The following is a 24885-nucleotide window of genomic DNA, read 5'->3' on the forward strand; positions in this document are numbered from 1 at the left end:
TCACACTATCGGTAGGAGTTCTTCTAATATTCGAGCTTAGCAAATTTGGTCGTTGTAGCTTAGTGGTTTGGAGATATGTACATTAAACATATTAGAGGGCGTGGACGTGCATTTTTTTCACACAGGTTCCCTTACTACTGCGATCCCCTGTGCCAAATGAAAATTTTATATCTTAAATAAGTGCTTAGTTATGGCACATTATTTGTTTTCGGTTAATGGTGATTTATGCCACCGCTATTGATGGCAGATCGGCAAAGCAGTTTGCGGAGCGCTACAGGACACTGCTTAAGGGAAAAGAGGTAGCTGTTGATAACAACCACAATTCTGGCGCTAAGAGGCAGAGAGCGGAATTTCAATGACTGACTGTGAGGATAACTTCACCATCAAGCTCAAATCAAATAGGGCGAAAAAAATCAGTGCAGGAGATGTTTATAGAATTAATGATAAGAATATATAGTATTATATGTTATTATTATATTATATCCGTTTTTCTTTCATATAAATATTTTTAAATGTTAAGAAACCTGCAATATTTTGTATAAATTTAAGAAATGACGGAATGTCCTTAGTTTATTAATATATTTTACAAAATTTGTTTGTTTAGAATGCATTAATAACTTTTAATTAAATAAATGAGTAAAAGTAAAGTTCCTTCCTTTCATTGGGGGTGTTTTTTACGTGGCGGGTCCCAAACCCAGCGCACAACCCTATGTAGGGGAGTTTCGCCTTCTCACTTTAGCTCGCCTTCAAACGGATGTTCTTAGGCTACCCAGAGTTCTTAGGCTACTTAGTCAAAGACCGGAAGTCGTGAGCTGCTTGAGCCATATGTAAAAGAATCGTTTCTGGCCATTCCGAAGTGAATGGCGATCAGAGAACTTTCCTCACTTACGTGAACTTCTACACATGACTTCATCCCCTGTTGACAACATCCGGTGTGTTTAACGTGGGCACCTGCTGACGACAGCCTTACTCCACGGCGCTTAAAAGCACAACGGATCAATACAATGCGTTGATCAGCGCCCTAAAAATTGGGTAAGCATTTTCAGTACCAATTGGCAGTGGGCATGGACACACTAACCACCTTGGTAGGGCTCGAGGCCCATCTAAAACCTCTGCCGTACTTTGGGTCCAGCACCCGGTTGCAATGCAACTCCACATTCAACTGACAAGGTCAGTTCTTCCCGCGATTTGGGATTCAACCACAACCACCACGAATCTCCACAAAGGGCCAAACCCAATGAGCAGATTGGAGTTACCTCCAAGGGCTAACTGCTCCCCGTGGTACCAGGTTAAAGTCTTTGGTATGATCTTGTAACCGAAGCTACGACCAGTTGAGCTTCCATACAGCTCTGGACTGGTGGCCAGGATCTTAGTCGCCTCTTACGACAGGCATGCCTTACCACAGGTATATTCGGTTTACCCCCGAACCCTGTTGACAGTCATAACTTTGAAGTTGTAGATAATTTCGTCTGCCTTGGAACCAGTGTAAACACAACCAACAATGTCAGCCTGGACTGAGTAGGCAATTGAGAAGTAAAGTCCTCTCTCGACGAACAAAAACCAAACTCTATAAGTCACTCATAATTCCCGTCCCGTCCTGCTATATGGTGCAGAGGCTTGGACGATGACAACAACTAATGAGTTGACGTTGCGAGTTTTCGAGAGAAAAGTTCTGCGGAAGATTTACGGTCCTTTGCGCGTTGGCCACGGCGAATATCGCATTCGATGGAACGATGAGCTGTATGAGATATATGACGACATTGACATAGTTCAGCGAATTAAAAGACAGCGGCTACGCTGGCTAGGTCATATTGTCCGAATGGACGAAAACACTCCAGCTCTGAAAGTATTCGACGCTGTACCCGCCGGGGGAAGCAGAGGAAGAGGAAGACCTCCACTCCGTTGGAAGGACCTGGCTACGCTTGGAATATACAATTGGCGCCACGTAGCGAAAAGAAGAAACGACTGGCGCGCTGTTGTTAAGTCGGCTATAATCGCGTAAGCGGTGTCTACGCCAATTAAGAAGAAGAAAAGTAAAGTTCATTTTAGTTTCTTTGAGTAAATAGCTGGTTTATAACTTCGTCGCCTATTTCTGTCGAAATGATTTCAACTTCATTTTAGGTGATGATGGTTTACTCCTAATCACGCTTTGCATACATATGTATTACTTGACCATCAGATTGGCAATGAAAATTAGCGGGCCGGAACACCGAGATACGATAAATTTAAGCAGTATACAGTTATGTGAAAAATAATAAGGACAGGGATGCATAAACACAAAACAAGAATAAAATTGTAGTAAGTCATGAAAATTTCCGTAGTTAACGGCATTTTTTTATCACTCCTTATTTATAAAAACGGATTCCGTTAGACAAATGCAAAGTATTTGCGCACTTTTCGTAAAAAGCCATTTTGTTCTTAACAAAGTCCGCAGACAGTTGTGCGTTTTAATAAGGACATAGTGCTATTTAAAATCAGTAACGAAAATAGTTTAACTGAAACGTGTTTTTTTGCAGAGATAAGCCAAGTTTTAATATTAATCAATTTAAACATTGTTTTTCTTTTTAATGTATCGATATGGGAAAGGATAGGCACTGCGATCCGAAAACTCGAGAACATATTAAATATTTAGTGAAACAAGGAAATTCCTACAGAAAAGTAGCGTATTTACTTAATGCTTCCAAAACACTGGTTGAACAGGCAGTAAAATGGGTTTCCCAGATTGAAACACGCGCCAGGAAGTCAAAAACAGTGTTGTTTGTCATGTTAAGAAAAATCCATTAATTTCGTCAAAACTTATAATTCAACTAACCGCAAAGTACTTATAAGGAAAATCTGAAGACCCGAATCACGAGAAAAGGCCCTATGTTGTTAGAAACGAACGTGCAACAAAAGCTTAAGTTTGCCGAAGGATATGTTCTTTGGCCTAAAGAAAAATGACGTAATATTCTCGGGTTTGACGAAAAAAAGTCAACTTATTTAATTCTGATTGAGATATTCATTATGTAAAAATACCGAATAATGCTGCCTATAACAATAAGTATACGATAAAGACCATTTACATGTTGGCAGAAACATTATGGTTTGGGGATCGTTTTCATACAATTGTCTGGCCTCACTGCATAGGATACAGGGAACTATGAAGGCAACCGATTGTGTGGCAATACTACAAGAAATTATGCTATAGAACGGTGAAGACAATATGCCACTTAGGTGGGTATTTATGCAGGACAACGACACTAAAAACACGGCTAAGTATTCAAAAGCTTGGTTCAAGGTCAATAATGGAGTGACCATCGCAGGATCTAAATCCATTGAAAATTTGTGGAATGCAGTGAAAGCGTCGTTAAGAGAAAAGTGTCCAAGTAATAATGAAGAGCTTTTTCAACTTATTCAAATTTCATGGAATGCAATTTCAGTTTCCGTCTGCCTAAACCTAGTTGACTCTATGCCGAAGCGGTGTCGATAAGTTTTAAACAACCATGGATTTTCAACAAAATATTAAACTACTTAGAAATTGATATTATCACAATTAAATGAAAACCAGTTACTTTTATTTAATATGGTATTTTTTATAGTAAACTACGAAGTGCCCTTATTTTTTTTCACATGCCAATAGCGGGAATTTGAAAACAAATGCAAATAAAATACAAAACATAGCAAAATATGGGCAAAACTGTAAAAAAAAAACTTATTTTTAATTTGTTTTCAATAAATTTGATTAGTTAACTGCCGTTGATTTCCCCACATTTCTGGATGTACATTAACTTCATTAACTACAGGCCACTGTCCTTATTAATTTTTATTATTTTTCACATAACTCTATATGCCTTGTATGTGATGGTAATATACCAAAAGTAAGGCTATGTTCGTAAATGCATCATGACGCGCATCATGACGATTGCACAACAAACAGAACGTTCAGAAATGCAATATTGCAACACTGCAATAATCAAGCGTTCAAAAAAGCAACACTTCTATCAACTGTCATACATAATTTCTATCAAAAAATTGTTTACTGCATTTAACTACGATGTCTGAAGAAAAGTAAGTGCAAAACTGTTTTATTTTAATTTTTATATTGAAATTTAGTTAAATTATGTTAATAATAATTGTATAAATTGTTATTTTTAAATTTTTAGTGAAAATCTCAGTTATGCGGAGACGCAGTTATTGCTGAGATTACGGTTAAATATGGAGGACGAATTTAAATCCGGTAGAAAGAAGAAAAATGTATTGTTGAAGAAAGTTTTGAGCGAAATTAAAAATGTAAATCCACATATAAGACTGGACAGCACCACAGCGCAAAGAAAATTCTTAAATCTCTTGGTAACGTACAAGCGCATTAAGAAAAGAAATAATTCTTCCGGTAGAGAAGCTACATCCTGGAGGTATTTTGAGGACTTCGACGAAGTTTATGGTACAAGGCACTCAATTACTCTTCCAATAGCAATTTTTGGATTTGGTACCTTCAACGTCGCCCACATCTTCAAGTGAAGTAAATGAGTCGCCAGATTCTCCACCGACTCGTCCTCGAGCGACGTCTAACAAAGACATTTTAAAGTTTTTCGAAGCAGAGGCGGTTAAAGAAGAAGCTCGACATAACGAGGTCATGGCTATGGAGAGGGAAAAGCTGTCTCTAGAAAAAGAAAGAATAAAAGGTCTACTAGACATGAAATCGGTGTTGGCAGATTATTTAAAAAAATAGTGTTCATATGAATAGATAAGTATTTGGCCTGTGGTAGAGAACTGAAATGTACCTTTTTATTTTTTATATGTGTAAGAAGTTCAACTTATTTTTTTATTGAAACTAGGTTTAGTTAAATAAATGTTTTTTCTTATAGAAAATGTCCTCGGGAAACGACTTTATTGTTTTAATAAATGATTTGTTTTTAGGTATTTTTCTTTTTAAAGACAAACATTTGTACCTACAAATTTTTCTTTTTGACTTCAATACCCTTCTTTTTCTTAAATTTAAAGAAAATCTATCATTTCTTTGCTCACAAATTTCGTCTAGTATTAGATTCAGCAAAATTTCCATTTTAGTATTATACGCGTTCAAAAATGCAAACAAATGTATCTGCAAATTGTCAAAAATTGTATAAGAAGTATCAAACGTCAAACTTGCAGTGTTGCAACTGTTGCTTATGCTGCAAGTCATGATGCATTTACGAACATAGCCTAATATATATTTGTACACAATAAACCTCAATACGACAAATTTGGTACCACCTGAAAAATATGTACGAAATTTGGAGTATAACAATCTTAGCGGGCAACGTTTCTTATATTTTTTATTTATGGTTTGGTTTATCCAAACCTTTACCCTTTTCTTAAGGGTAATTTTTGTTGGTTCTGTGATTCTTTTCCATAAATATGTTTTTGTCTTTAAACATTAAGATGTAAAAGTACCAGGTATTTGGATGAAAAATACAGTCTGATGACTAATTATTTTTGTGCTTCATACTAAATGTGAAATAATTTATTTTTTGTTAGTAGTTAGATTTGTACATGTTATGTACGTGTATGAAATTAAAATGATTATTTGAATCGCTTTGAAACTTGTATGTACACAGCTTATGTAATTTGTATAAGTAAATGTCTTTATATACCGTTAGTAACACATAAATAATAATTAGACGTTTGAATACAGTAACATACTAATATGCAAATACTAAAGGATTATCGTTAGTAAATTAAAAAAAAAAAACAAGTTTCGAAAAAATGCAAACTTAATTCGTTAAAAGTATAAGATAGTCTCAAAAGTGGGGAAAATAAACAACGAGATCAGTGAATGAGCAAAAATCGAGAAATCTAAAATTACATTTAATATGGCTGCTGGCTGTGCGGCTGGAACTTCTGCGACCGGTTTGGCTGCCTGTAAAATTCGTAGTACGATGTCAAGTTGTTACACAAATAATTCACAAATTTTGGATGTCGAATTAATTTTATAATTACACTTAAAAAATAACTATTTTATTACCTATTAACTAATCGATTTTTTTTATTAGCATAATTTTGTAGAATTTTAAATTTACCTGGAATCGCAGATTCGGATCAGCGGAAGCTGCAGCAGCTGCTAGGAAGGGATCGTAGTAGACGCTGTATGAAATATATAAAAATTATTAAGTCAAAATCAAAAAGTCACATGTCATTGCTTGTAAAATTTTACTGGAATAGGTACTTAAAAGCAAAATTCAGATATTGTTGTTCGAAATGATTATAGTTTTCTCAATTTCGATCTTGAATGTTATGCGGTAGAGTAACCTTCATGTTTTATCATGTCATATCAAAGGTTCATACTGAAGCTATTTTTAGAGCCCTCTTTTAAAAACTCTTTCCTTTCTATAAATTCTTTCCGAAAATAGTTTATATTGATACGTATTTCAATGAAACTATGTCAATCTGTGGTATGTAAAATTCTCTGCCCTAATCGCTACACCTGTTCCGCTCTTTCTGAAATAACTAAATTATAATGTCTTGCTTTTAACTTGGTATGAGTGCGTAATAGAGGGTTTCCAGGAATATGACTAAACAGAAAAAATATTTCTTTTTTAAATGCGACACATTTAATACTTGCAAATTTATTAGAATGTCATGCACTTTGTTCCATACGTTTACTGAAAGTAGTATATCAATACTACAGTTATTAATTCATTGTCCTTATTTAGTAGAACGTCAAGTCATGCAGTCTTCAATAGTTTGAGAATATAAAATATTGAAGAATAGGTGTATTTAAAATAATATATATATTAATATTAAAACATTTATGAAATTAGTAATGCGGGGTTTTCACATTGCAATAAAGCTGCCTACTCTAAAAGTTCTAATCATTGTAAGATATAAACATTTCTAATTACTGCATATACATATACATATGTATGTATGTACACACTTCCGCCCTTAGAATTCACTAATGTTTAATATGATAACTATATTCTTTAATATACATTAGTGCATACAATACTAAGAGAACATACATACATAAATATGCCTTATTCTTATATAAAGCGCATGCAATTGTATATTATTTACCGTACATACTCGTACATATACTCTCCAAATCACACATAGCATTTACAGTTTAATACTTTGATACGGTGAATGTGTGAATGTACGCTTTTCACATGTATTTTGCATAACTTTAGAGATAAAAGCAATTTTCATAACTACATTAAACTATATGCATATTGTAACTAACTGAGCCATTAAGAAGTTAATAGCTGCGACTATACTACTCATACAACAAGGTGAAGTTTGTACGATATTAAGCAAAGAAATATTGATATGAATCGATCAATTCGTCAAATGAGGTAATTTCCATAAATTTACTTGAATGCGTAATGCAACAATACATAAGTGAGAAGAACAGCATTGTTAATACTTACGGTGTGAATCCGTGTAAAGCGGTACCAGCCGCATTGACTGCAGCTGCTGCATTTGCCGCGGCGGCTATGGATGCAGCAGCTGCAGCGGATGGTGATTGAGTGGCTGCACCTGTAGCACCCAAACGTGCAGCATAAGCAGCAGCAGCGGCGTTGGCTACCTGGGGCGTGTTGGCTGCAGCGGCCGCTGAATGAGCTATTGAATGCAGTTGTTGTTGAGCAGCGCTGGTCTGAATCGCAGCAACTGCGTGAGCTTGGTTGGTCCCGCCTGCTGATTGCACTTGCAATGCCTGTTGCAATCCTAATTGGTGGTGTGCGGTTTGTTGCGCATGATGTGGATGATGGTGTGGCTGATGATGGTGGTGGTGATGTTGTTGCTGCTGTGCGGCTACAGCAACAGCGGCCAAAGCGGGGTTGAATGGCCCACCTACAACTCCCATATGACCGCGATGGATTGCTACGCCTCGCATGGCGGCAGCGGCTGCTACAGTGGCTATTGGATTGACGAAGCAGGCAACGATTGATTGAGTTCGATAATGTGAATTACAGTCCGCATCGTAGTTTTTGAGTTTAGTTTGTTGATAAATATCCCATATTCGAGGCGAGGAGCAAATAACAATTGAATACAACGATCAAACATTTTGTTAATAATAGTTTTTAACGTTAAAATTATATATTTCGGTGAGTTTGTTATAAAAGCAAAATTATTGAGAATGTGGATTGAATAATTCGCAACACATAATACAGTTTCATCGTTCCAACAGTAAACATTATTCGAATGTATGCGTGGTAGCCATTTTTTTCGATATATGTATGTATATTTGGTTGTTTTGTGGGGCGTTTCCAAAAGAAGAAAAATGAAGAGAAATTAACAAAAAAAAAGTCATGCGATTAGTTTGATTTATATTTTCATATACGAAGCGATATAAAATATACACAGTGAAAGCTATAACTTAATATATACTTTTTATATAACAAGTTTATATGTACACACATATACCATACATATTAAAACCTCTATTATATATTTATATTAGCGTGAGTGCGGTATCTGACTACTGGCTACTGTACCTCGGATACTGAGTACTGAATACCATTGTCCAAATGTGTTTTTCTATTAACATTTACTTTATCTGGTTTTTAGATTTTTTTGTTGTGATTTTTTTCAATATATATTAATGTATAAATTAATAATTTCAATTTTAATTCGTGCACACATTTGAACAATGAATGAAAGAACTTCTAAAGAAAATAAACTCAAGGAGGTTGCTTACGTTTTTCAAAATGCTGCAATTAGTAGCCGCACGCAACACAAAATACGTTTATGCTAGCTGATGTTCTGTTTCCATCAGCTTTAAGGCAAATAAATTATTGTTTCTATAAAATTATTATATATACATATGTTCCAATTGTTATCATTTACTCAAATTTTTTGTAAGTTTAATTTGTAGTTTCTTAACATGAGATTTAGTCAGCTTTTTTGAGTGTCGTTATGGATCATTTCGGCACAAGGTGAAAAAAATAATTATTATATTAATCGTATCGATTGATTAATTAGTTAAAAGTTCTAATTTTTTTAATGAGTTCGTTATAGGATAATATAGGTATATATACATATACATACATATATATATATATAGGTATATACAGTTATGTGAAAAATAATAAGGACAGGGATGCATAAACACAAAACAAGAATAAAATTGTAGTAAGTCATGAAAATTTCCGCCAGTTAACGGCATTTTTTTATCAATCCTTATTTATAAAAACAGATTCCGTTAGACAAATGCATAGTATTTGCGCATATTTCGTAAAAAGCCATTTTGTTCTTAACAAAGTCCGCAAACAGTTGTGCGATTTAATAATGACACATCGTGCTATTTAAAATCAGTAACGAAAATAGTTTTTTTTGCAGAGATAAGCCAAGAAGCCAAGAATAATACTTTTGGTTTTAATATCAATAAATTTAAACCTGATTTTTCTTTTTATTGTATCGATATGGGAAAGGATAGGCACTGCGATCCGAAAACTCGAGAACATATTAAATATTTAGTGAAACAAGGAAATTCCTACAGAAAAGTAGCGTATTTACTTAATGCTTCCAAAACACTGGTTGAACAAACAGTAAAATGGGTTTCCCAGATTGAAACACGCGCCAGGAAGTCAAAAACAGAGTTGTTTGTCAAGCAATTATAGTTTGCTATGTTAAAAAACTCCATTAATTTCGTCAAAACTTATAATTCAACTAACCGCAAGGTACTTATAAGGAAAATCTGAAGACCCGAATCACGAGAAAAGGCCCTATGTTGTTAGAAACGAACGTGCAACAAAAGCTTAAGTTTGCCGAAGGATATGTTCTTTGGCCTAAAGAAAAATGACGTAATATTCTCGGGTTTGACGAAAAAAAGTCAACTTATTTAATTCTGATTGAGATATTCATTATGTAAAAATACCGAATAATGCTGCCTATAACAATAAGTATACGATAAAGACCATTTACATGTTGGCAGAAACATTATGGTTTGGGGATCGTTTTCATACAATTGTCTGGCCTCACTGCATAGGATACAGGGAACTATGAAGGCAACCGATTGTGTGGCAATACTACAAGAAATTATGCTATAGAACGGTGAAGACAATATGCCACTTAGGTGGGTATTTATGCAGGACAACGACACTAACAACACGGCTAAGTATTCAAAAGCTTGGTTTAAGGTCAATAATGGAGTGATCACCGCAGGATCTAAATCCATTGAAAATTTGTGGAATGCAGTGAAAGCGTCGTTAAGAGAAAAGTGTCCAAGTAATAATGAAGAGCTTTTTCAACTTATTCAAGTTTCATGGAATGCAATTTCAGTTTCCGTCTGCCTAAACCTAGTTGACTCTATGCCGAAGCGGTGTCGATAAGTTTTAAACAACCATGGATTTTCAACAAAATATTAAACTACTTAGAAATTGATATTATCACAATTAAATGAAAACCAGTTATTTTTATTTAATATGGTATTTTTTATAGTAAACTACGAAGTGCCCTTATTTTTTTTCACATGTTAGTATCGCAAATATGAAAATAAATGTAAATGAAATACAAGTGTTTGCAAAACATGGTTAAATTGAAAAAAAAAAACTTATTTTAAGTTTGTTCTCAATTAATTTGATTAGTTAATTGCCGTTGATTCCCCCACATTTTTAGATAAACATTAATTTCATTAACTGCATACCACTGTCCTTATTATTTTTCACATAACTGTAGGTCAGGTGACAAGGCGAGGTGAAATCCGGGTTACTGTCCATCCATTTGCGCCAGCGATAACTTAAGTAAAAATTGAAATATCTTAATGAAATTTGGTATAAACGTTTTATGATACCAAAAGGTTGGCGTTGCGGATGGGCGTAATCAGATCGAGGTTATGTCCACAAAAACCATTAATCGTGTCAAAATTAAGATCCACTTCAAAATACAAAACTGTAATATGGTACAACGAATCGCATTAGGGATTCCATTCACTAAGAGGTTTAATGTACATATCACACAGTCACTAAAACTACATCTATCATCCAAATTTGTATATGAAAAAACCTTTTCGGCCTACTTCCTCCTCCAAGTCCTATACTCCTTATATAAAGATTTTAGCATTAGTTAAGTAAATGAGAACTTAAGTTAATATAATCAGTCCAGACCCACCGCTAGTCCCAATATACCTGACATAGTGATTCCGCTGAAAGAATGAAATTGGTCAATATCAATTATCCCTAATATACTGATTATCGAAATTATACCGATACTCATTCCGAAATAATTAGCAACTTTGATAATCACATATGTATGCATAGTATATCTCATTTGAGTTTGATATTAATATAAATATCTGGGAAGGGAAGCAAAATGTAGTGATGAAACTAAATGTTTTCTAAGATCTATAGTATAAGTTAATAATATACCAAATATGATTGCTATCCATTAATTATAATACAATATTTGACATAGTTCACAAATATTCTAAGACGAATTCCAGCATACTAATGATCATTTACAATACTTTCAACAAGAAAGTAATCGGCTTTCTCACATGAAATAATTTGAAAATGAAGTAGGCCATGATTTTTAAACAACTTGATTTCATTGCCAATTGCTCAATGTAATTGCAGCAATAATCATTTATACGCTTTATCAAACACTTTTTTATAAGAAATGAGTTCTGTATAGGCGAACCGTTTCGAAGCATTATTTCTTTGTTTTCAAGCGAAATGTCTCAAGTTGGCTCAATTGAGCGCTACAAAGTACTTGAAAAATTAAAGGGGTTTGTGAAGCTTTGGAAGGAACTTATCGATGCACAAGAATGGGGATGACCTGTCAAAGTGGGACAGTAATTCCTGTTTGGGGATGCTTCACATGCCAAGGTTTTGGTGAACTAATAAACTGCATGACAACGATATACTGTGGAGGACTTTTGCCATCAACAGATAACTATGTGGTTTGTCGCAAGAAGACGAGATTCGGTAAACTACTATAACGTATAACCTAAATTTTATACAACTAACATCAAATATTTTTTAAACAGTGGTTACATCTCAGGAGGGATATTTATATGAAACAGTTCTTTTGTGCCTAGATTCACGACATACATTTATTATAAATTCGTCCATAAAATACATATGTACATACATATATGCCCATGTACTCATACTTTTTTACATTTAAGCGTAACTTTAGAGTTTAATGATAACCGTTCTAAATTATATAACATTATTATGACAAAATGTTATTGTACATGATTTTCCTAGTTCTTATTACAAATGATCATACTAGTTCTTTAGATAAACTTATTTAGCATGCAAAAATGACATACATATGTTTAAATTTAATAAACGATAATTTGATAAGCGGAATTCACTTCATCATAACCTATTGTAAGCGAATCGTTTTGAATATGTTTTCAATGACGTGCGAGCAAAATTGAACTCAAACTCAGCATTTCTAGTACGTAAGATTATGCGTAAAAACTTACTTAGGAAGCACCTAAAGATACGATTACATTAATGCTTGTTTTGTGAAATGCTTTTATCGACTGCAGTAATTATGCTGTAATTATTCCAAATCCCACTTTTCATTCTGGTCTCCTTGATAACCTTATATTGAACGATTTTATATATCTATAGCTTTATCAAACTACTTTTGGTTTGAGTTAAATTGTTTAGTTTTTAGTGTTTAATGTAAGACCAGAATTGCAAAATTATTTTCGTAATGTAGTGTGAAAACCAATTATCAGTGAATAATTAACCAATAATAGTATATCACACAAATAAATAGTATATCCATACATACACATAAAAAATCCTTCAAAAGCAGGAAACTTATAAAATTAACAAAAATAAACAAAAATTTCAAACGTTAACGGCTATACCAGTGTGACACTTTCAAAAAAAAAAAATTTTTTATTTGCTTTTTCGATAGCTTATATTTTCATAAATATCCTGTGAAATCGGAAGGCCGTATCTTGAATAGTTTTTGGATGGCAGCGTTCTAAAGAGCGACCGCTCGGAGGGGCAAACATATACATATGTGGCATCATAACTCAAAGAGAAATTAACCGATTGACTTCAAATTAAAACTGGGTATTGTTGAATACATTTACTATACAATGACAGTCTTTTAGATTCGTTGAAAACTGACAATTTGGCAATAAAAAAACGACCTATTTTACTTAAAAACACGATTTTTTTTTTCAAAATTACCCCATTTTGTTAATTTTTGATATTTTTCAAAGATCGAACTAACTAACTAATCGATAAACTTTTAATTTTTTTGTTCCAGCTACTCAATCGGCCGGAATCATGCCAGCAGTTGGGGCACTTTTTTTTTACACCTCCGAAGACAGCCCATAACTTCGTTATTTTTCAAAACTTTTGTAAAAAAAAAATCTTAAAATATTGCTGACAATATACCGTATTACGTACAAAGAAGTTCAAAATATTTAATAGCGTACTTTCTCTTAAAAAAAAACCACGGAAATCGCCTAATTTTTCATGCGTCACACTGGTATCTTAAGCATTGTAAAGTGCCCTCTTTTTGTTAACAGATAATTCACATCACACAATCTCTATTTTTCCACAATTTGATAAAATTATCTAAAAATCATGAATTAAAGTTCAGTGTGTAAGAAAGCTAATGAAAACAAATAGAGCAGGAAGCCAAGAACCATGTTATATCAATACATATAAAACAGACATCGCAGCAATAATAGCTTTCGATCATACCTACATAACACAAATAACTTAAGATACACAAAACCTTCAAAACGTGGCTTTAATTAGTGAATAATCTACTCATTTGGAATAAGACCTTAACAGAAATAAGTCCAAATCTTGGCAAAGGTACCATTTTCAAGCACCAATATAAGAGTTGTCTATAAAAAGTAAATAATAAAATAATGACATATTTTGCGAGTTTTTCAACACACAAAATCCAAAATTAAATACATTTATGAAAAAATATATAAATAAAAGGTTTCGAAAAAGCCTAGTTTTAAAAATTCGATATGAGGTGTAGTGACAAACGATCGGTCACATGCGTGGATCGAATGTTGGATTCTGAGCAATTTTTGGTCGTCAGTCAATTTGTGTGGAACAAACCGTACACACACATTTCGTAAGCCCAAATGTTCGGTCAAAATGCGATACATCGATGTTTTGGAGATGTTCAATTTCATTTCCAAGAATTTCAATGATTTCGGCTACTTTTTGATGAATTCACGCCCAGTTTCGATGGAATTTGCGGTTATCACGGATTTTGATTGGCCCACATGTTGATCATCATTATGTCCTCACGACCACTTTGAAAACGTTGAAACCACTCGTGCACTTTGTTCCGGGATAGGCAATCATCGCCATAAACTTGTTTCATCAATTGAAACGTAAAAGTTTTACCAATTTAAAAACAAAATTTAATATTGGCTCTTTGTTCGAAGCTCATTTTCACACCGATAACACACATACTGACACTTAATTAACATTAACTTCACTTCCAATCTATGAAATGTCATGAAATCGGTGGATTTGTTTATTAGTATAAATATATAAAAAAACATAAGTTGAAGTTTAATTAGACATAAAATACTTTTTCGACTACCCAATAAAACATTTGGTAGATAATATGAATTTTAAAAATCTATTAAAATAGGAGTTTGGTATAATATTGGCATTTTATAAATATGTACAGATATGTAAACAATTGGCGAATATTCGTAAATGGGAGCGAAAAGAAAAATCATATGTACCGTAACTCGTGTTTCCTTTAAAATTGTATTCAAAATACTTTTCTTAAAGTAATATACAGATTTATGTTATGTATTTAATATATATATTACATTCACAAAAGTATTTTCTGTCTTAAATTCTTAATAAACTTATTAATAGATTATATATCGGAAATGTTTAGCATTACCTTTGGCATATTATTTAGTTGAAAGACCATTTGTTATATGAAAATCTTAGTTCCTTAGGCGAAATATTATAAGTAATATATATCACGAAAATGGAATCATTAATAAACACACATTTATGTATTTATAAGAATAAAGACGTCAGATTACACAGTTATCATTGCCTTATCGGTGCCCTATAATTGGCCACATTATTATACTTTATTATTGTTTGGTTAAACATTGAACGCACGACGTTGACTTATGGTTGGCTGAGTAGTGGCCTTATCTGAGCGTATCTTATCTTGTGACTAATAACCACACTCTCCATACAGATGACAAGTACATATACATATGTACAACGCCTTCCTCCTTATGAATATATACACATTTATTTGTTTGTAACCTTCATATCTAGTGAAAGTAATATAAATATGTACAATGTGGGCTTAGCTATTTGATATATGTACATTTATACGCCAGCCAGGTAGACCTATTATAACTATAAAGGAAGCTAAATTGATATACAATATTTATTTCTAGCAATTTATAAAAAACAAAAACAAAATATTTTTCGTGTTGTTATTTAGATGGCGGAAAAATTGTGGAAACATTATGTCGTTGTGATATACGTATATGTATGTATGTATATTAGCACATAAACGTTTTTGTATGTTTACACATATGGATATGTGGGTGGAAAATCTTAAATATTGCCATTCAGATGAATTAGTTTCGTGGTTGGTTGATAATCCATGTCAGCCGGTTGTCGAGCAAGAGATATAAGCGAATTGGATCGAGAGTTTTGCACCCTTATTTCAAATTATTTATTAATGAAATAAATGTTAATAAGTAAAGAACGCACCTTATGCTGCGAGGCCAATAATGCAGCACAGCTATGTATGTATATCGCCTCACTCGGTTAGCGCCAAAATTCATTTTTAATTGAGCGAAACAACCGTAAAGAAAAACTTCGCAAATCATTCGTTAAGGTGTTCCAAAAGAGACATTCAAATAACTAAATACATCAACAAATTATTTACATGCTACATAAATAATTAAAAAAGTAAGAAAGGGCTAAGTTCTTATGCAACCGAACATTTTATACACTTGCAACTTGCAAGAATCAAAGCCAGGGAAATACCTTAAGATGCAAAACTTCAACCAGAGGGTCGGAATCTAAGCAATTTTATATATCACACACTGACCGACATATTCGGCATAAGGTTTGTGAGAAAAACGGAAATCATTATATCCCATATACGAGTTGGGGTAATATCAACCTCATTTTTATCTATTATCATGCTTTCAGTAAGGTACATATGTATGTACCTCACTTACAATCACATGGAGTAAAGTCAGCCAGATGTTCAAAAACCCTGAGATAGTTATATGGTGGCTTAGTCAAGCTTTCGCTCAAATTTTATTTATTTTAGACACAAAGATACGATAGAAGTTCTAATAATATTTGCACTCAGCAAATTTCAATTTTTACTCAACTTATGGCTTGCACGGACGGATTATTTATATAATATATAAATATACATATACATATAACCCTATATCTTGCTTAGTTTTAGGTGATACGTATAACCCTTAGATGAACCAAACTATTTTACTCTGTAGCAACAGATTGCAAGAGTATAAAAATTATTCTGTTCACGAAAACAGCAGAGCCTACTTGGTTGAACGAAAAACAAAAAAAAATCAACTAACATTCAAATTTAAAATTCTAAATGCTTTCGATTGACAAATATTTGGTTGCAAAGGCTTTATTTTTAGAAAATAAGACAACCCCGCTCACTCCCCGTACAACGGTTCTGTTTAAAACTACTAAAAGCGCAATAAATAAATAACTAAATATCCAGAGACATTAACCGTGCGATTCTGTACTGTGATACTGTCTCAAGTCTCTAAATTTTAGATTTTGAGTTAGAGACAATTTTTGAGACTTGAGACGATTTTGCTATTCTGTAAGTGACAGTCACAAAATCTGTTACATTTCATTATTCAGAGATGTTTTTAAACTTGAATGAAAATAAATATGTCGATAACAAATATTAAATTTTCTATAACATAGTCAAAAAACATAATTATTAATAAAAGTAAAAATATATGTTGACTTTGTTTCATAATATTTACGAAATTTATGTAAAATTTATTTATTTTTAACCTTTTCGTGTTTGAGTTGCTTACAAAATAGAAAATAACTACAATCGATTAATATCTGTCATGATCTCTATTCAGTATATTCAAAATGGCAGACAAGAGTTCTTTTTGGTTTTGTGACCTGCTAATTACCAGGTCTCAAGTTTGAGTCAATATTTTGAGACTAACGCTAGAGACTGTTTAGTGAGTAGTAACTAGTCACAAATTGAGATTTTACCTCAAAATGTCTCAAATAGAGACTAGAGACTGGTTACAGAATCCCGCTATAAATTTTACCTTCGAGATGTTATAAGAGGGCTTTATGGGAGTCAGTGTGAAAATTAGACGATGGGCTTGGCATCACCCACTTTTTGGTGAACCACATACCAAATATAAAGATTTTAGAACTTCCGGGTGACTTTGTACCGTATATATGCCAATGAAAATGAGAGAGTGTGTTTTACTTATAACAGTGTATCTTTGTGCCTAAAATAGATAAATTTAAGAGAAAAAAAAGAGACGTTTTACACCTTAAAGTGTTTCCCTAACTTTGATTCTTGCAAGCTGCAGGAGTATAAAATGTTCAGCCCTTTCTTACTTGATTTGCATTTTGTTTAATATAGGTACATATCTTTTTGATAAAAATACATATACATTTGTATGTATGTACATATAAAACTGTGTATATATGTACATACAAAGAAGTCGCTAGAAAAAATTGTAAGGTTATTGAATTTGTAGTTTATGTTTTTAACTTGATTTGTTTTCTATGGTTAAAATCTTCCAGCACTACAGTTTTCATGAACGCAGCTGTATGTACAGAACTAGAAAATGTAAGCCTCTATTACGCTTTCCAAGTAAACTGCTTTTTGATTGAAGCTTTATAATTCGGTATTATCGATATTAACTAATTCTACAATTGTAGGAATGTTTCTTCATATCACTTAACAAAAAAATCTATAAACCTGTAACGCTTATTATTAAATTTTGACTAAAGAAACTTATAACTTGAACACATGGAAGTATAATGAGCAATTAATTTATTTGTTCCTCGCGTATGTCCATTCCCCAAAAAACGAAAACAATGAACAAAACTAAAAACAATTCAAATCGGGTTTTATTTATTTAACGGAAATAAAATCTAATGCAAATTAACTCAAAATTCTTTCCTATTAAAATTCTGTATGAGTTTATTGGACTCAGTCGATGTACTCGCAGATGTTCAAGTTATGGTTGTGATTTGTAGCTCAGTAACCAACTGGCAAATAAAATAACACTAGACAACCAGAGCAGGTATGAATGGAACATAAAAAATAATTTACATAATATTTTAAGTATATCGAGTCTGCTCGAGTTCTTTTTTTACATGAGTGGTATTAGAGCTCCAAGCACCCCACTCACTGAGAAAGAGTCAATGAAGGCGTTAACATCTCTAAAAAGAAAGGCGTTCTGAAGCTCATGTATTGCTGAAGAATTCTCATGATGTTCCTTGGAGGCGAAACATAAAATTAGGCGTTTGGAATGTTCGTGCGATATATAAAATCAACGCTCAATACTCGTATCTACATAAATTATATTCTATAGCTACGCGCAATAAAACGTTAAGTTAAAAAACTAGTCGGTAATGTAATGGTAAGAAATGTTTTTTCCCAGAAAGTTACTTTATATCGTCACTGAAACCGTAATCATAAAATGATTGCGTCGTAGATAACATGACATTCACTTATTACAAATTTGTTTACAAATATGCATATGTTTAGTATTTCAATCATGAATGTCAGCCTTGTAGTTAGTTTATTATGCAATTAATTACTGTAATGTGTAAATTGAAAATAAAATAAATAAAATATACGTTAATTAAACATCTTGGCTTCGAGTCATATAAAAACTCTCATCATTTAAAGAAAAAGATATTTTTTTGTCAAATTGCGATTTTTTATTCAACATAGTGTTGAACGAAAGTTAAGTACCAATTATGGCGGTCTTCCAACTTTTGTTTTATCGATTAACCTAATACTTTGATAATGTTCGTCATTGGGTCGACATTTCATATTTTCACTTTCCTCGACAGAAGTTCGGGCCATATCATTAGAACATGGTAAAGGCAAAAACAATTATTGGCTCTATTCTTACAATTTTGCCACCGTTTTCAGTGATTTCAGACAGGAGCATTTCATTCTTTTTCAATCTATCGATTCATGAAAGACCGTCGAACACGTTCCTTTCATCAACTGCTCTTTATGGTCATCCACAATCTTTTTATGGATTTTTGGAACATTTGCGCATACTCAGTTGCATTTGCTGACGAGCGAGCTATGCGACATGTGGAAAACATATGCGCATACTTTATTGTAAATAAATACATACAAATTTATGCATGTATGCATAACTACATACATATGTCATTGGTTAAGACTATTGCTCAGTCATGGATTTGCAGGCATTGGACTAACGAAACGTGATATCATCACTTGTTTTCATTGAAAATAAGTTGCGCGGTAAAATCCGATGATTGAGTGAATATCTAACAACATTTAGCATCTCACTATTCTTTTATATACATGCAAACGTTGCAGACATCGGTACTCTTATTCGTATTTATATTCCTCGCCATAACTTTACAATTGAAAGTTTTGCGCATGCGTTGGGCATAGAATCAATAAAAAAAACAGCATGATGGAGGGAGTATTCCGATAAATGTAAATGTTTAAGACGCGGATTTGTATCTATCGGGTGATTTTTTAAGAGCTTGATAACTTTTTAAAAAAAAAAAAACGCATAAAATTTGCAAAATCTCATCGGTTCTTTATTTGAAACGTTAGATTGGTTCATGACATTTACTTTTTGAAGATAATTTCATTTAAATGTTGACCGCGGCTGCGTCTTAGGTGGTCCATTCGGAAAGTCCATTTTGGGCAACTTTTTCGAGCATTTCGGCCGGAATAGCCCGATTTTCTTCGGAAATGTTGTCTTCCAAAGCTGGAATAGTTGCTGGCTTATTTCTGTAGACTTTAGACTTGACGTAGCCCCACAAAAAATAGTCTAAAGGCGTTAAATCGCATGATCTTGGTGGCCAACTTACGGGTCCATTTCTTGAGATGAATTGTTCTCCGAAGTTTTCCCTCAAAATGGCCATAGAATCGCGAGCTGTGTGGCATGTAGCGCCATCTTGTTGAAACCACATGTCAACCAAGTTCAGTTCTTCCATTTTTGGCAACAAAAAGTTTGTTAGCATCGAACGATAGCGATCGCCATTCACCGTAACGTTGCGTCCAACAGCATCTTTGAAAAAATACGGTCCAATGATTCCACCAGCGTACAAACCACACCAAACAGTGCATTTTTCGGGATGCATGGGCAGTTGGCCACCAAGATCATGCGATTTAACGCCTTTAGACTATTTTTTTGTGGGGCTACGTCAAGTCTAAAGTCATTTCCGAAGAAATTTCCGAAGAAATTCGGGCTTTTCCGGCCGAAATGCTCGAAAAAGTTGCCCAAAATTGGACTTTCCGAATGGAAAGACAGCAACATTTAAATGATTATCTTCAAAAAGTAAATGTCATTCCCAATCTAACGTAAATAAAGAAATGTTTAAGACGCGTTTTTTTTTTTAAAAAAAGTCAAGCTCTTAAAAATCACCCGATAATTATAAAGCCTCTACGTCAGAGTTTGCGCAACAGCAAATCTCTATTTTCGTCGGTTGTTTGGAAACTTACCGAGTTGAAACTTTTTTTAATGGAGAGAATGTTATGATTTTATTTAAATTTTTAGGAAATACAACATGCATAGATATGCGGTAGCTCAGCCTTCAGCTGGTTCAAACGGAATATCTCCCACGACTTCCAAAGCGCGCTTTTAGAAGAAAATGGGAAAACGGTGGTAAAAAATTAGTATTTCAATAAATCTGCCGAGTAGTTAAATGGGATTTAGTTGAGTCTTACTTGGGAGGACAGTGGGCCAATGGGGTTAAGTGCAGCCAATTGCAGTCAGAAAATCTAGCAATCTCTCTACTCTATATGGTTTTCTATTATCATTAAAAGTGTATGTATTTCAAAACAATACCTTATTTACTTTAAATAGCAATTTTGACAGATGGACGCTTACTTAATTTTGTCGTCTCTACATTGTCCACAATTTATGTATCGTCATTTTCTTCAACCGCCAACATTCCCTACTGATCCCTGTACACATGTGTTGCGCACATTACTTGCCACCCGAATGCTGATCACCCCGCTGCTCATTGCTATTGGCTCGTCATTTTAAATGAACCGTAATTGAAATAAATTTTCGTTTTATCAAGAGAATTACGTTTTATTCACACATATTTGGTAGACAAAGGAAGTTGCATACTGCCACTTGATTCTGCTTATGTACTATATATGTATGTATGTATAACGAAAATAGGGAAGAACGCAAACTCTGATCAACGGCAAGAATAGAAAGCGCCATGTGAATAATTGGAATATAAAAATCGTTGGATGTTGAGGATATGTAGTACTCGTACTAATTCAAATAAATTAAGTTTTTTTGTTTTTTTTCCAACGTTTTTTTTTTTGAAACATAACAAAGATATGGTTTTACATTTCATTCGAATTGCAACTAGTTACAAAAGTACTAACAAGCAATATTTTTCATAATTTGTAAGGGAAAACAATAAAAACTCTATTAAGAAGCTTTTTACAAAAACTAAACTTTGTATTAAAAACTAAATATTATAATAGAAACGTTGTTCTTTTCAATCTGCGCCTGCTATTTCTAGTTTCACCTAGTTGTCGGGCTTTAGCGTTTACATGATTTTGCAACCTTGTGGCACGTTTCGATGCCGTTTCGCGAATGACTTCCCGAACCATTTTTATGCGAAGATCACGATGTAGATCTAAATTCCGTATGTACCACGGGGCATTTACAATTTTTCGAAGAACTTTATTTTGGAATCTTTGCACCATTTCGATGTATAACGGTGCAGCGCATCCCCATAGTTGAATTCCGTATGTCCAGATGGGCTTTAACGTTTGATTGTAGACTAAAATTTTATTTGATGTTGTTAGGGGTGATTTCTTGCCGATTAACCAATTCATTTTGTTGTATTTTAGTTTTAGTTCTGCAACTTTTCTATGTATATGCTCATTCCACTTTAACTTTCCATCCAGCGTCAAACCAAGATATTTCGCCGAGGTGGAGTACGGAATTACTTCATTCCCAATATATAAGGAGATATACGTAGCAGTTTTGTTAGTGAAGTTTACATGTATAGACTTCAACTCGTTGAGAGTAATGTTCCATTTTTGTGTCCATTCTACGATTATGTTGATTGAAGACTGCATTCTGTTCGACGACTCTATTTCATTTTTACCAGTAGTAATGATGAAGGTATCATCTGCAAATGTGGCGATTGTGCTGTTTGGCGGCATAGGCATATCGCTTGTAAACAAAATGTATAAGAGTGGTCCGGGACACTTCCTTGGGGTACACCTGTTTTTATTGGCTGTAACATAGTATATGATTGTCCCTGCTTGATTCTGAAGTAGAGGTTGCTCAGGGGGCAAGTAGTTCAGTTAGATGCTGTGGAAAGCGAAGTCCTAATTTATGTAGTAAGCCATGGTGCCATACTTTATCGAACGCCTGGGATACGTCAAGAAAAACAGCTGTGCAAATTTGCTTTTTTTCCATCGCATCCTCAATTATATCTATTATTCGATGATGGAATGTTTCGATCTAAATCCAAATTGATGAATTGGTATAAGGCTCTTTTCTTCAATTATGTTTTGAAGTCCTCTTATAATTACAACTTCAAGTAGTTTGGACAAAAAAGGCAACAGTGCGATTGAACGATATGATGATGCTTCCTGTGCGCTTTTCCCGGGTTTTTGTAACATAATGATTTCAGATACCTTCCATGACAATGGAACGTATCTGAGATATAAGCAAGCGTCTTTTATCGATGTAAGTTTTTCTACTGCTTTTCCCGTTAGATTTTTTAGTATATCAGCTGTCACCAAGTCGAAGCCGGGAGCTGTTCTTGGTTTTAATTTACTTTTAATTATATTTTCCACTCCTTTAATTGTTGCTTGTTGGATTTCTTCTATGCGTTGCGATATTTCCAGCTGCGGTAAAGTTCCAAGAAACAGAAGAGGACTAAACAGAAAAACTTCCGCTTTTTCTTCGTCGTTTTTGGCCCAGGATCCGTTTGGCTTTCTGAGGGTTGCATTCGACAATATTGGTTTCCTAGCATTTTTTATAACTTTCCAAAGGGAATAATCAGTATGTTTGTTTGAAGAAATATTTTGATTTGTAAATAACTTTATTTTGGTGCTGAGAATCTTAGTTAAATTGTTCAGTTCTGTTTTATATTGAGGAAATCGCGTGATTTGCCATTTTTTACGTAGTTTTCTCTTTTTCTTTATGAGATCTTAAATGTCTGATGGATATTTAGTATAAAAGTTTTTTTGTTTAGGAACAGGAGTACTTTTCCAAGCTGATTCCTGAATAGCTTTCGTAAATGTAAGAGCTTCATCTTCCAATATATCTTGAGTTGTTATATTTACTTTAAAATCAATATTTTTGTCGAGCAGAACTTTGAAATACTCCTAATCCGTATGTCTATTAGAAAGATAGGGTGGTATGTCGATTTCTTTTAGATGGCCATTTAAGTTTAGAAATACTGGCGAGTGGTCCGAATTTAAGTACAATCCATTTTCAATAGAGTGATTCATAAAAAAGTGGGGTAATTGCATTTAATAACAAAATTTACAGAAGCTACCCAATATGTATAATTAATATTCGTACACAACGACACATTTAATTTTTTTGTTTTAGAAACAAAAGTGATATACAATTATTAAAAATATGACTGAACTCCAACAAACAAATTAAAATTTTACTTTGCTTGTATCCAGAACAAATTATTATTATACATATGTTATATAAGCAAATTTTAAACATTTGTATTTACTCAGTTAGAATCAATTAGGTAAGTGTGTTTAATTAGTCCCTAGATCATATAAAACTCGAAGAGAACGAAAATATTTAGTTAGGTTTAGGGTTTTTTTTTAACTATAAAAGCTAATTATAATGGAGAAATGTATGCATATACTCATAAGCAAGTGTTTGTGAACGTTTGATCTAATATATTAAAAGCTGGGATTCAGAACATCGTGCTCCAAAGTGACTGCGCTAAGCTATTCACATAGCCGAATTCCGTTATTTTCCAAACAAAATTTTGTAATTTGGGAAATACATATGTTTAGAATGATTGTTTTGCATCCACAAATCTTTAAGCTAAGAATAAACGAATACAGTCCTTAAAATTAATTATTCCGTTGATTCGACACAATATCTCCACCTTTTCGCCAAAGAAACAGCCTCACGCCATAAGCGAACTAGCTTATTCCTATTTGTGGGATCGTATCGCATGTCCTACCATGTCCAAATTCGAATAATTTTCGTTTGGTCAGAACAAAAAACTAGTTTAAACTGCCCTCTTGTACAGTTTTTTTTGGTCTTTCGCAAATTTCAATCTAGCCGCTTTGTGACATGTACGGTTTTTTATCATTGGTCTTGCATGCACATTGGAAGTTTTCACCGAATTTCGAATGGTATTGTTGCATACTCTAGTGGGTAGAAATCACAATAACACTTTGTGAGTTCCACTGCGTTTTTAGTTGAATAAGACTCCGTAGAGTATATTACGTGAACACTTTTTGAAGTCACTGTATATGTACTTAAAATTATATGAAGATATATGTATGTAGTTGAAGTTAAATACATATGTAAAAGTGGTAGCACTTATTTTTTTTTTTGCATACAACCCGGGGTGTTACGGGGTGAATAAATAGAATTGAACAAAAATTTAAAGCTATTTTTGCACTATTTAATTTGAAATAAATGTAGAGAAAAGAAGTAGTGAAGTAATAGTAGATATAAAAGGTTAT

The 24885-nt window shown here is 33.4% G+C and overlaps 1 protein-coding gene across 4 annotated transcripts in view; it reads right to left on the bottom strand.

Moving 5' to 3' along the window:
- The window catches only part of LOC126762988 (antifreeze protein Maxi-like), a 22461-nt gene extending 12384 nt beyond the window's left edge, over nucleotides 1-10077 (bottom strand). For 2 of the 4 annotated variants that reach the window (XM_050480115.1, XM_050480112.1), the window contains exons 1-3: nucleotides 7389-10076; nucleotides 6039-6102; nucleotides 5825-5878 (exon numbers count right to left, since the gene is read on the bottom strand). In XM_050480115.1, coding sequence (XP_050336072.1) covers nucleotides 5825-5878; nucleotides 6039-6102; nucleotides 7389-7855 — 585 coding nt within the window. In that variant the 5' untranslated portion in view covers nucleotides 7856-10076. Of the gene's footprint in view, nucleotides 1-5824; nucleotides 5879-6038; nucleotides 6103-7388 lie in introns of all 4 variants that reach the window. The other 2 variants (XM_050480116.1, XM_050480114.1) reach the window with 1 other exon arrangement.
- Nucleotides 10078-24885: the final 14808 nt, after the last annotated feature.

Source organism: Bactrocera neohumeralis, chromosome 6, assembly GCF_024586455.1.
Source record: "Bactrocera neohumeralis isolate Rockhampton chromosome 6, APGP_CSIRO_Bneo_wtdbg2-racon-allhic-juicebox.fasta_v2, whole genome shotgun sequence".
NCBI classification, from domain to species: Eukaryota; Metazoa; Arthropoda; class Insecta; order Diptera; family Tephritidae; genus Bactrocera; species Bactrocera neohumeralis.